Source organism: Trichosurus vulpecula, chromosome 9 (assembly GCF_011100635.1).
Source record: "Trichosurus vulpecula isolate mTriVul1 chromosome 9, mTriVul1.pri, whole genome shotgun sequence".
Lineage (NCBI taxonomy): Eukaryota > Metazoa > Chordata > Mammalia > Diprotodontia > Phalangeridae > Trichosurus > Trichosurus vulpecula.
Window position 1 is genome coordinate 123,517,186 of NC_050581.1, and position 12,610 is coordinate 123,529,795.

Consider the following 12,610-nt stretch of genomic DNA (forward strand, 5'->3'; position numbering starts at 1 on the left):
CTCTTGGTGAGGAAATCTCCCTCTCTCTGGACTTTTATTTCCTTGATTTAAAATTTTAATTTGTAATGCTTCACTACTTACTAAATCTTCCATAGATTAAAATTGACTCAATTAGGAATAGAAGTTTATTACAAATGACGTATTTGTAAAATACTGCCAAAAAAAATTTAAAAAGCACATGTTCTCTGTATTCTATTACAATATCTCGGTGATAACTTTAACCTTAATCTAAGTTAAAGATTTAATACTTTCATACAGGAGATTTTAGACATAGAGCACAGCAGGACAATTAATAAAGGGCTTGAAATTTTGACAGTTAATCTCTTCTGTAGTTGATCAGAATTCCAAACTGGTTACTTTTCAGGTTCAGTGAAAAGCACAATGGCTTTTCAAAAACAATGACATGCTCTACTGACGACTCATTAAGCAGTGGACTTTTAAAAAGTTTTATGGTGAAACCACATAAATAATAACACCAGCTAGCATTTATATAGTGCTTTAAGGTTTGTGAAGAGCTTTACAACTTTGTGGGGCAGATGCTATCATTATCATTCCAATTTTACACGAGGTTAAATAACTTGCCCAGGGCCGAATGGCTCGTATCTAAGGCAGGATTTGAACTCAGGTCTTCCTAAGTCCTGTGCTCTATTTATTGTGTTAACTAGCTGCCCAATGAACACATATTGGTTATATGTGTTTTTAAATCTGGGCAAAAATGTATCTGTAAGCTACATAACACTATCATAAAATAATGTTTGGAGATTTTCTTTACCTGACATTTTTCAGTTTTTAAATTATGAAAGTTCCAGGTTTTTAAAAAAAAAACCCATCATTCAAACATATTGATTAGAAACATTTCACACAGTATTATTCTGTTATATTACTTGATAACTGAAAGTATCTTTTGCTCTTAACTTTTTCCTACAATAAATCAAGATGAAAGAGATATTTTTTTTGCTGAATCATTACCCTGTTCCTGCCCCCTAAGGGTGGTATTATTACCTAAGGCTCTTTCCTGGGCCCTAATCTCTCTTTTCTTTTTAAAATAAAATAAAAATTTAAAAATAAATTAGCTTAATTTAAAATTTTATCCTTTTAAAGAATAGATGTTTTATTGATTATCTTTTTCTTTTAAATATTTCTATCACTTCCCAGTGAATCCTACTCCCTCGCCACAAAGCATTTCAGCTAAGAAAACAGAAATCGAATTACTCTGCTATCTTGAATTGCAATTTCACATTACCGACTTCCTGCTGGGCATTTCTAACCTAGATGTTCTATAGGCAATTCAAACTCAACATTTCCCAAATTATATTTATATATATACATTACCGACTTCCTGCTGGGCATTTCTAACCTAGATGTTCTATAGGCAATTCAAACTCAACATTTCCCAAATTATATTTATTATACAGTCACTATATTTCTTTCCAGTTCTTCCCCTTCCCTGTCGCCCCTGCCAACAAACCACCATCCTTAAAGTTACTCAAGTTTGCAAGCTTGGAGTCACCCTTGATTCTCCTAAGTCTTCCTATTTAATCAATTGTCATGTCTTATTTCTACCTCTACAATTTAAGTCCATCCCCACAACACTCTTGCTTCCAGTATCCCCTCTCTCAATTCAACCTTTACACCGCTGCTAAAACAGTTTTCCTAAAACATGTCCCTGACCCCTATTCAAAAATCTTCACCAGCTCATTGTCTTTAACACGACACTCAAACACTTTCTAGCCAGCTAGTTCTAGCTTCCTTCCCTTCACATGCCAATTGAGTCACACTGGCCTGTGGCCTCGACGTTTCTGCACTAGGTGATCCTCCCCATGTGCAATGTCTATCCCTCAAAGCAGTTTCAGTAAGTGCCACCTCCTGCAGGGGTCTTCCTGGAACTCTCCAGGTGTGTCTCTCTAATTCTCTTGACATAGCGTATCTCTCTTCAAACCCCCAGAGAAGTGAGCTCCTCAGCCTTAGGGGCAGGGGCTAGTTCACCTTCCATTCTTGTATCCCCAGTGCCTAGAACAGTAAGTACTTTTTATAAATGTTTGTTGAATTGAACTGAGGAGGCAATGCTCCAATGAGGCTATTATTTCTAAGTTAATTCAGAATCACAGAAGCTCAGAGCTGGACAGATCTTAAAGCAAACTAGTCAACGCTCTCCCTGAGCAACGACTGTCTCACAATACAACCAAGGAGTCTTCCAGCCTTCAGTTTGAAGACATTCATAGGGGGTGAACCCTTCACCTCCTGAAAGAGCCCATTTTGCCTGACTGTTTGGGAGTTGGTGGCTAAATCAAACATAAATCTGCCCCAAATTCCTCTTCTCTGTGATAGCTGTTCTAACACAGTTCTTACTTTATGCAAGTGGTCTGTTCCACAGACTTCTTTGTCAAGTAATTTTAACACAATGTGCATTTACATAATGTGAATTTCCCCATGGATGTGAGGAAGGGAGGAAGGAAAGAAAAGTAGGAAGGGGGCTGCATGCCCGTGGAGGGAGGGGACTGGCACACAGTTCAAGGTCGGGTCTGGGGACAGAGAAGTGAGAGCAGGAAGAGGAACACACAGGAGCTGGGGCCATCTATGTGGGCATCTGGCTGGAATGAATGGGAAGAAGACATGGGGAAGGTGGAAATGGACAGAGGAGAGGATGGATAACAGAAAGAGGGCAGAGAAAGACACAAAATACCTGAGTGTGAATGGACAGAAGATGGACATGTGGGGACCAGACATGTGAGTGGGTAAGCGGAGAGGGGCCAAAGTCCCCTCTCTCAGTGCTGAAGGTCTCAAGCTAAGCCCTCAATCCAGTGGCACTGGTCTCTCTGCACCTCTGTTCTTTTGCTTTCACTTGAAGGTTTTTGGGTATTTTTTTGGTGGGGAGAGGGGGTGGGAGGCTGTGGAGTGCTGAGCCAAAGGGCAGGAGCAGAGAGAAAGCACAGTACTGTATGGTAAAGTTACCACAGGTTTTTTTTGGAATGTCAATTTCTTTCAGAATTCTGTATATAAAGTTGAATTTGCATAATGCAAATTTACGTAAAGCAAGAACTCTCTGTACTTGAAGACAGTTGTCACTTCACTGAGTCTTCTCTTCTCTAAACTTGACTCAAGAGATTCAGTTCCTTCAATCCGTATGGGGCATACGTTCTAAGGCCTTGCTGACCTTGGCTGCCCTCCCTTCTGGGGACACTATAGCACAGTAATGTCCTTCCTTAAGTGCAGTATCCCAAAGAGAACACAGCACTCCAGATGTAGTATGACCAGGCTCTTAACTATCAGGACTATCATACTAGGATTGCTTTAGTTTTCATTGTATATTGATTACAAATAATCAACCTCTGAAATTTTCAGCCTAAGAGCACTAGAGACAATTTTAAATCTGATTGATCATAAATTAAAAAAGAAACATGAGTTCCTGCACACTTGTGTATAATCACAAACAAGAAATGTCCATCTTTATATGTAACAAACACCCATAGTGTATGAGAAAGTAAACTGAAGCCATACGGCATTTTTTATACCATTTCCTTTTCCCTACCTACTCTTTTCAGCTGATTAAATTTAGATTAAAAAAAGAGTGAGGCCAGGAGAAGAATGGTCACTTAAATGCTAGAACGCTAGTGACTTCAAGAACTATCAATTACTCAATGTCCTTTCAGTAAAATGGTGATATCTCATTAAACACAAAACGTCATGAATACACACAATTCTGCCTTACTTAGCTTGAGTTTGGGAGAGGCCATGTCATCATCCTCAGGGAGTGGGCCCAGCTCTTTTCTCTTATCTCTGAGCATCTTCTCCAGAATATGGGCATCATTATACACCTATTTCCAAAACAACATCAAAAAGAAAAAAAGTGTTTAAGGGATCTGACACTATGCTAACTATTCCAGCAACTGCCTATGGGCAACACAATATGTTCTTGTGCTGAACCACATTTATGCATGTTACACTTCTCAAAAGAGTTTCTATTCCTTTGGGTCCAAAAAGTAGCAGATTAAGTCCAAACAGAAAGTATAGATGAAAACTTTGCTAATGCTGAAAAAACTGACACCTTGAATATATGTCATATACTAAAGTCATACTTGACATGACTGATGGTAGTTAGGAGGTAAAACCACATACCATGTGGCAATATAATTGATCTCTACTACCATCTGGATGGTCCTATTTCCCCAACTACTGGCACAGCTTAGGTGACATTCCCAGATATGGGGATGGTATGCTCCTGTCCCTTCCGCCTCACATATCCCTCCATTATAGAGGTCCTGGTATCCAAAGGAATAACGGTAGCTAGCATCCATATAGTGCTTCAAGGTTTGTCTCACCACAGCCCTGTGACGCAAGTGTTCTCATTATCCTCATTTTAAAGATGAGGAAGCTGAGGCTGCGGTTAAATGATTTGTTCAGGGTCACAAGCTAGTTAAGTATCTGGCATAGGATTTGAACTTGGGTCTCCTTGATTCTCAGCACTTCAGCTACTTGACCAGAGCTAGAATGGACCTCAGAGGTCATCTAATCCAACCTCTTCATTTTTAAACCTGAGGAAACTGAGGCCCTGAGACCTAAATAACGTGCCCAAGATGGAATCTGAACTCAGATCTTCTGACTCTGGAGCCAGGGTTTTTTCCATCGTACCACATGGAACTATATCGAATACAAAACAATAGCCACTTCTGGCACTAACTTACAAAGCCCGTATCTAGCCTTCTGCCCAGCATTCGAAGGCTCTCAACAATCCTGTGCCACCCTATCTTTTAGCTTTCGACTATACTGCTACCCAATAGGCCCGGACTCTCCCCTGCCCACCCATCACCACTTATGCTGTGATGGCCATGCTAACCTGAAATGTCTTGTCTTCCCTTTCACCTGCTCAATCTTTACCATCATTTAAACCTGATTCAAATGCCATCACCAGAATGCAAGTCTCAGACCTAATTTCGCAGCACTTTTTTTTTGGATACCTCTATTATGCACTACTATGTATTATTATGTATTACATTTATTAAGTGCCTACTTTGTGCCTGGCACCATGACTGTGTTAGGCAGTGGGGAACAAAAATCAAAATGAAACAACCCTTGCCCTCAACGTGCTTACACTCCTTCAGAAGTAAACAACATTACACATAATTACACATAAGTAAATATAAAACACATCCAAAGTAATTTGGGTGGGAGAGGAAGAGGTGTAACATGAATGGCAGTTTGGTGACACCAGAAAAGGGATTCCAGAGGGCACAATGGAGGGGTAGGGAACAGGGTCACCCAAGGAATGGGGCTGATGTGGATGGGCAGGAGGGAGGAGCCAGTGGGAGTCAGGACAGGGAGCTGCAGCCTAGCCTGTGCACAGGGATACTGAGCAGAGCCACAGGGCAGCATGTTGTCAGAAGCTAAGGTGCCTTGGTCTGTTGCATCTCTCCAGGTTGGGGTCCTATTCCTCTAGTGAAAAAAATTCTTGAGTGGAAGAACAGGGCCCTGTCAAAGCTCAGCCCACATGAGGTACTTGGTGTTTGCTGCTGTTACAGAACGCCTTATCACACACCATTATGAGAAGTGCTAGAATGCAAGATTCTGTTGACTACTGCTTTGCTTTTACAAAAGTATTTGATCTGGTAGAACAAAATGCAGCCCTGAAGGTTCTCCTCAGATGGGGTATCTCCAAAGCACATAACAAATCATACAGAACAATGACAGATGGGACTACAGTAAGAATTCCATTCAGCAATAGACTGAATACTGACAACGAGGAGGTGCAGGACGACCCCAATGTGTTCATAGGCTCAGGTGATTGTAGACCTAGAACTGGAAGGGACCTGAGAGGTCATCTAGTCCAACACCCAGGAGGAGGAGACTGAAGCCCACAAGGTTATAACCAAGGTGACCAGCAGTAGAGCTGAGACTGAACCCAGACATTAGGACTGCAGACCTAGTGCTGCCACTGCTGCCTGCCAGGGTCATGCAAGAGGACCTACAGAAAGTCCAAACAAAAGAAGAATTCCCTATGGATGGTGAGTTTCTCCTAAATGTCTGCATTAAGCCCCAAAGCACTAAAAAGCTTCACTGGAAAACACAGCAGTGGGAAAGATTGTTTTAAACATCCACGCTGCATAAAAAAGTGGGTAAAAGATGCAGTCTTTGGAGAGGTAACCTGTTGAATTAATATGTCCATCTTGTACAGGTGATTCAGATAGACAGTAAGTTGGGTACAGAACAAAGTAGGATAGGAAATCAGACTGCACTGCACTTGAAAAAACTCAGTTTGTCAATAATTCCCTGATGGCTGCCACAAAAGCCAGTCTCTTTAACTCTAATATTTTCCCAGTGATAAAATACTGACTGCAATCACAGAATGCCAAAAACAATTTCTACAGGAAAGTGGTGTAAAAGATGTTATCAAGGGCAGGTATTACTGGAAAGGTAGTGGACCAGTCACATAGTGAGAATGAAACACAACAGATGGACAGACAAGGTGGCGCCCTGGCCCCACCAGAATATTTTAAAAAATAACAGCCATGACAACAAAAAAACCAAGAGGAAGGCTGGCAGTGGGTTGGCTAGAACTTCTATCAAAGATTTTTCTATGGAAAACATGGAGAAGAATCACACAGAATGAGAAGGTGTGGAAAGGCTATGATCTGTTCCAGTAGAGGAAAGTACCTTTCCCAATAAAATCACAGATCCCAAATAGCAAAACTTAAAGACCTTTTCAGGTCCCTTGATTAAGTGGAGAAGTGGAACAATAAATAAACCTTACCTTCCAGGCTTCTTCTGCTATGCTGCATTCTGAGTAAGAATTAACAAAAGCGTTGTTAAAGTCACAGAACAGTAGAGTCCACTTTATAGAGAGTGGCCTCTCCCCCTTGGCTGACACTAATCTGTTCTTCTTTCTAAGGTCTATGGACAAGTAGTGTCCAAGGCACTGACAGTGAATAGGAATGATGGTATCATAGGTGCCCTTTCCATGATGTAATCCTTTATGCCAAATCTAATCTATCATCTGGCCAAAAATGGGGGAGAGAAGAAAAAAGAGATTTATAAATTCTGTGGTATCTCTGGAAGAATGAAAGTAGATACAGGAGATCAAATTATCAAACCAAAGGAAGGAAAAGGAACTTTCTCTTTGGTGTAATTGCAAAGATTTGAAACTTATCTGTTACATATCAAAATCAATAACTTTGGGAAAGAATATGCTTTCAACTTCTGTGTAACCATTGAAATCTTATCGAATTGTCCTTTGAGAAATGTAGTCATTAGAACATGCCACACTAAAGCTGAATGGTTAATCCAATTCAGGATTCATTCTCTAAACACAGGGTTTTACACATAATTGGGGCTCAGTAAGTATTTGTTGAATGAACTGACTATAAAAGTAGAAACTGTCTTTGGGTACATTCAGAGGGGTGGTATGGTCTCCTTTTGAGATTATGGGATAAATTTTAATTCCATGTAATAATTCTATTCCTTATAATTTTGGGCAGAATAAAGGGAAATTGCTAGTCAACTGAGTAATTAACAGTAGGAACAGAAGATGCCATTTTAAGGCCTCTAAGAGAATCAGATATTCTGATCTATAAAGGATTTCAGAACGAGCCAAGTTAGGCACAGAGGAGTTAAGTAGAATGCCATATGAGCTATGTACCATCCAAAAAACATGTAGTTTTATTTGCATTTCTAATTACCCTACTCTGATATATTATTTTTGTATGGTATAAATTCTTTTCTCTTGTAGTTAGCCCTTAGAAAATGCCATTCTTACGAGCTTATATGTATAAAGACAGTGGAGAGAAGGAGAAGTGAGGCAGATTCTAGAAAAGGACATCAAGGTATGAGACCAGCATCAAGAGAAGGTGAGAAGTAATTGGGAAATTCTCAACCAAAGAAATCAAACAGGATTAGGAAAAGTGGGAAATCTAGAGACAGGCAGGCCTTCAGCTAGGGATGGGGCTGGAGGAGGAAGAACTCAATGATCAGAGAAGGCCTAGAAAGTAGTGAATGGTGAAAGTCCTGAGGCCAAAGTCAAAAGCCCTCTGAATTGGCTCTCATGGGGAAATGGAATCCTGAGAAGATGCCAAAGATAAGCAAGACCTAAGGCCCAGGGCTGACTCCTTCACATAAATGAAACTTCTGCCGATCCTGGATACATACCCTTGATAGGCCATTATGGCTAGACTGTCCATGGATTTGTCTAAAACCTTCTTGAATTTTGAATGTTTTCAGCTTATACCACTTATCAGAATAATGAATGCCTCAATTTACCACCAAATGTGTAGCCTTTCAAGAATGAAAGGAGATAGCAACGTTAGTCAATTTAGGAGTTCTTCTAGCTGAGGAGGGATGAGAAACTGAAGAATGAGATTCTGAAGACACAAAGGAAAATAATTTCAACGAGGAAGAATGAGAGTTGCCTGGATGAACAAAGGGGTGAACAGAGAATTCACATGGCAATTCATATTTTTAAACATGTATACAAGAGATGGAAGCAAGGAAAAGTAACAGAAATTGATCATGCTATTCATAGTGATCAGGGGATAAGATTACTGCTCAAGTGGATGGATCAGTGATCACTGGCAAGAGAAGGTGAGTTGCTCAATTCTGATTTTTTAAAATCTGTTTTCTATTGGCTAAGGAAGAGTTGTGATCTAAGGATGGTAGAAGTACTTAGCTGCCCTTGATGAAACTGACTCACCGGGCCGAATCATAGTCCTGAAAGAAAGTACAGAAGTGAATGCTGCGCAGTCAATATCAGAAAGATTGTAGAGGAACAGAAGAGAGATCTCCAGACTGGAGAAGCGCAAATATCATCTCCATTTTTAAAACAGGAAGGAAACAGCCAGCAAACTACAGGCTAGTAAACCTCACTCTGATTCTTGGAAAAATGCTAGGACATGGAGTTATCCCTCACATATCACAGGAGTTAAGGGCATGGTGCTCCACAATCTGGAAAATCCTTGTAAAATTTTTTGGCCCTCCTTTCGTGACAGAGAAGTTGTCTGAATTATTATGGCATTAAAAGATAAAATATGTTGATTTTATAAAAAGCCATACCTATATTTTATGCATTTCTGAGTTTCTAAACTTTTTCTGTGTTGTCTACTGGCCTTCATGTGTCATCTGCAGCTTCAGTAAAACTCCCCCAAAATTCCCAGTTAATTTCTTATGCCAACCCACAATATACTGAAACTGTGATGGGGAAAGTCACAATGTAGAAGGGATAACTGTACTAAATGACCAGTTAGTGAACATTTAGAAAAGGAAGTAGTGATCACTAAGAACAGTATGGTTTCAGCAAAAACTAACCTTATTTCCTTTTTTGACATGGTTACTAAACTGGTAGATCAGAGGAATGTTATGTTTATAGTTTACCTAGACTTTAACAAAGCATTTCATGAAGAGGTGTATGCTCTGTACAACAGAACAGTTAGATGGATTCAGAACTAGCTGAATGGTCCAAGTGAAAAAGCAGTCATTCACTAGTTTCAGGTCAACTTGGAAGGAGGTCTCCAGTGGAGTGCTTGGACCTGTGGTATTTAACATTTTTACCACTGACTTAAAGGCATAGATGGTATCCATACAAAATTTTCAGATGCCTCAACCCTGGGAGGGATAGCTAACATAGCAGGTAACAAAGTCAGGATCTAAAAAGATGATAACAGGCTGAATCTAATTAAGGTGAAATTTAATTGGTACAAATTAAAATCTCACCTATAGTTTAAGAAATTGACTTCATAAGATGAGACAGCGAAGGTGTAGTTAGAAAGACGTTTGGCTGCAAAAGACATAGGGGTTTTAGTGGACTAAAAACTCAATGTGAGTTAACCGGCTGATGTGACCAGCCAAAAAAAGTGAATGTGACCTTGGGCTGCATTAAGAGAAGTACAGCTTCCAGGAATAAAGAGGAGATCATCCTCTGTATTCTACCATGTTCAGACTACACCTTGGAGCACTGTGTTCAGTTCTGGCTGAACAGTTTCTAAGGTGGAGACTGATGAACTGAAGAGCATAATGGTGGACAGCCTCAAATCTATGCCATATGAACTGTCTGAAGGAACTGGGGATATGTGGCCAAGAAAAGAGAGGCTCAGTGGGGAATGATATGCCTTCAAGTATCTGAAGGGATATGATGTGGAAAAGGAAATAAGACTCTTTCTGCCCTGAGAGGCAGAACTTGGAGTAATGGGTAGAATTTGCAAAGAGGCAAATTAAGGCTTGATGTCAGGCAATCTTCCAAACAATTTGAGCTATCTGAAAGTGGAATGGGCTGCAGGAGACTGTGGGCATCCCCCTCCCTGGGCGGCCTCAAGCAGAGACTGGACAGCCACGTGGGTGCTGGAGCAGAGATTCTTTTTTTGCCTATGAGTTGGCTTAGAAGGCCACTGAGGTTCCTTCCAACTCTGAATTTCTGTGATTCCTCTTCATTATTTGAGTTAGCCTTCTCCAGTTTCATTTTGGTTTTCTTAAACCAATTGTTGCTTCATATTTCACTGAACCAGGGTTACAACTTCGATGTTTGTTAGCACTGGTCATGTATGTTCTAGTGAGGATTCCTTCATGTATGGGTTGGACTAGATGACCCCTGAGGTCCTTTTATCTCAAATTCTGTGATATGTGTGTCTGATAAACTGATTGTGGCTGATCTATACCTTATACCTTCAGCAGCTGGCTCTTGTCTTGTGAAGCAATCTTTAAAATCCCAATCATTTTGAAAAGGGTGGTCCAACTTTATTTTTACCCTCTCATTTAAGTCAAGTTCTGTTTTCATTTTTATACTTAAGGTTTTCACAACACCAATCATCAAAATAACCCTAGTCATGCATAACCTATAAGTAGCCTAATAGCTAAATATGAAATAGATAAGCAGAGAATCCATAGGAACATTAGGATAAAATTTTTTTTAGATATTTTTGCAAAGAAATATAAAAAATTCATATCCTTTGACCCAGTGATTATACACCTAGGTACATATTCCAAGGAGATCAAAGACAGAAACAAAGTCCAATAAATATCAAAATATTCAGAGTAGCATTTTTTTGGAGCAAAGAACTAGAAACAAAGCACCACTGTTTGCGGAATGACTGAATAAACTGTGGTATATCAAAATAATGAATATTGTGGAGAAAGAAATGAATGAAAAATCTGCAGAAGCATGGGAATTGCATGAACTTATAGAGAAAACGTACGAACTTATGGAGACTGAAATGAACAGAGCTAAAATAATAATGTATAGCACTACAATAATGTAAACAAAAAAAATCACAAGAGAAAGCCAAAGTTGGAGCAAATGAAAGCCAATAATGGTCCTGATAACGAACAGGTAAAGAACACAGCTCCCTCTCTCTGCACAGAGAAAGATAAATACCAGAGAAGAATGTTATATATACATTTTCAATTGCAGCCACTGTGTAGAATTGTTTTTGCTTAACTTTTTCCTTTATCCAAACTGACATTTCAGTTTGGAGAGAGTAGCACTTTCAGAACTGAATAAACAAAATTTTTGTTTCCTTTTTAATTCAGGAGTAGTTAGGATAACCACTAAATGGAATGACCTAAAAAAATACAATTATAAACATTTTCATAGTACAAATGTTTGTTTTATGGGTCAATGTGGCCAAAAAATTTGTAACTTTGTAGCCAACCTTCTGGTGATGAATTTTTCTGCACTTATTTAGGTTGGTCTTCAGATGGAACAAAGTCTATCACTAGGGTTCATATCTGAAGCTTCGTAGGATCTGCCAGAACTCATACCCTGCTGGCAGAATCCTGGGTTGCCTCTGTGCCATAAGAAGGCAATGAAAGAGGATTTTTGTGGAGGGCCTATGATCTGCTCTGGTGGATAGAATACCCATAATGATGAAATCATAGTTTCAGAGAGAGAGAGAGACTGAGACAGAGAGAGAGAGTGTGTGTGTGTGTGTAACTGCCCTGAAGCCCCAAAAAGAAATGTGTTTGCATGGTATGAACAGTACCTGTGAGCCTTCTTCATTATAGTGTCTGGCATTTCGAAACATCAGTTTCATATCTTCCATCATTGCCTCTTCTCCTGCATACTTGTCATTACGGATGTTATGTTCAATAATTTTTAAGTCCATTGGCTCCAAGATGATTTTGTAATAATCAGGGTAGTCCTTTTTGGATGGCTTAACCATAAACAGATCACAGAGTCTTCTGCCTGTACCTGGCTCTCGAGCTTCAAGAACAACGTTGAATAAAATTTTCATTCGCTGCTTCCTTATGTTCTTTTTACTGTTGAGGGAGCAAAACAATAGACAATTTAATTTCTTCTTTTCACAAGGGTGGAAATTGAAATGGCACTGCTTTCTTTCTCTATCTGGTAGGCATTTCATAATGATTATGCCTCCCTTTGCCATATATGCCTATAAACAATGCCACATACTAAGTCAATACTTTGGGAGCTGTCAGGGGAAAGGCAACTTTTAACAAACAGGCACAGCAAATTTCTAAAATAGTTTACAAAAGGGTAGCTATGTTAGAAGCCAACAGATCTCTAAATTAATGGATCTTAAGGAGAGAGATTTGTCTTTACGACACTTTCCAGTAAGTCCAATGTTCATGAAGAGATGTGACCTGACATGTAGGAAGAATAAAATCTTTTAGCAAGTAT

At 39.6% G+C, this 12,610-nt stretch overlaps 1 protein-coding gene across 13 annotated transcripts in view; it reads right to left on the bottom strand.

Moving 5' to 3' along the window:
• The window catches only part of PBRM1 (polybromo 1), a 121,654-nt gene that overhangs the window by 53,923 nt on the left and 55,121 nt on the right, over positions 1–12,610 (bottom strand). For all 13 annotated transcript variants that reach the window (XM_036737790.1, XM_036737788.1, XM_036737782.1 and 10 more), the window contains 2 exons: positions 11,955–12,231; positions 3,710–3,815 (listed from right to left, as the gene is read on the bottom strand). In XM_036737790.1, coding sequence (XP_036593685.1) covers positions 3,710–3,815; positions 11,955–12,231 — 383 coding nt within the window. The remainder of the gene's footprint in view (positions 1–3,709; positions 3,816–11,954; positions 12,232–12,610) is intronic.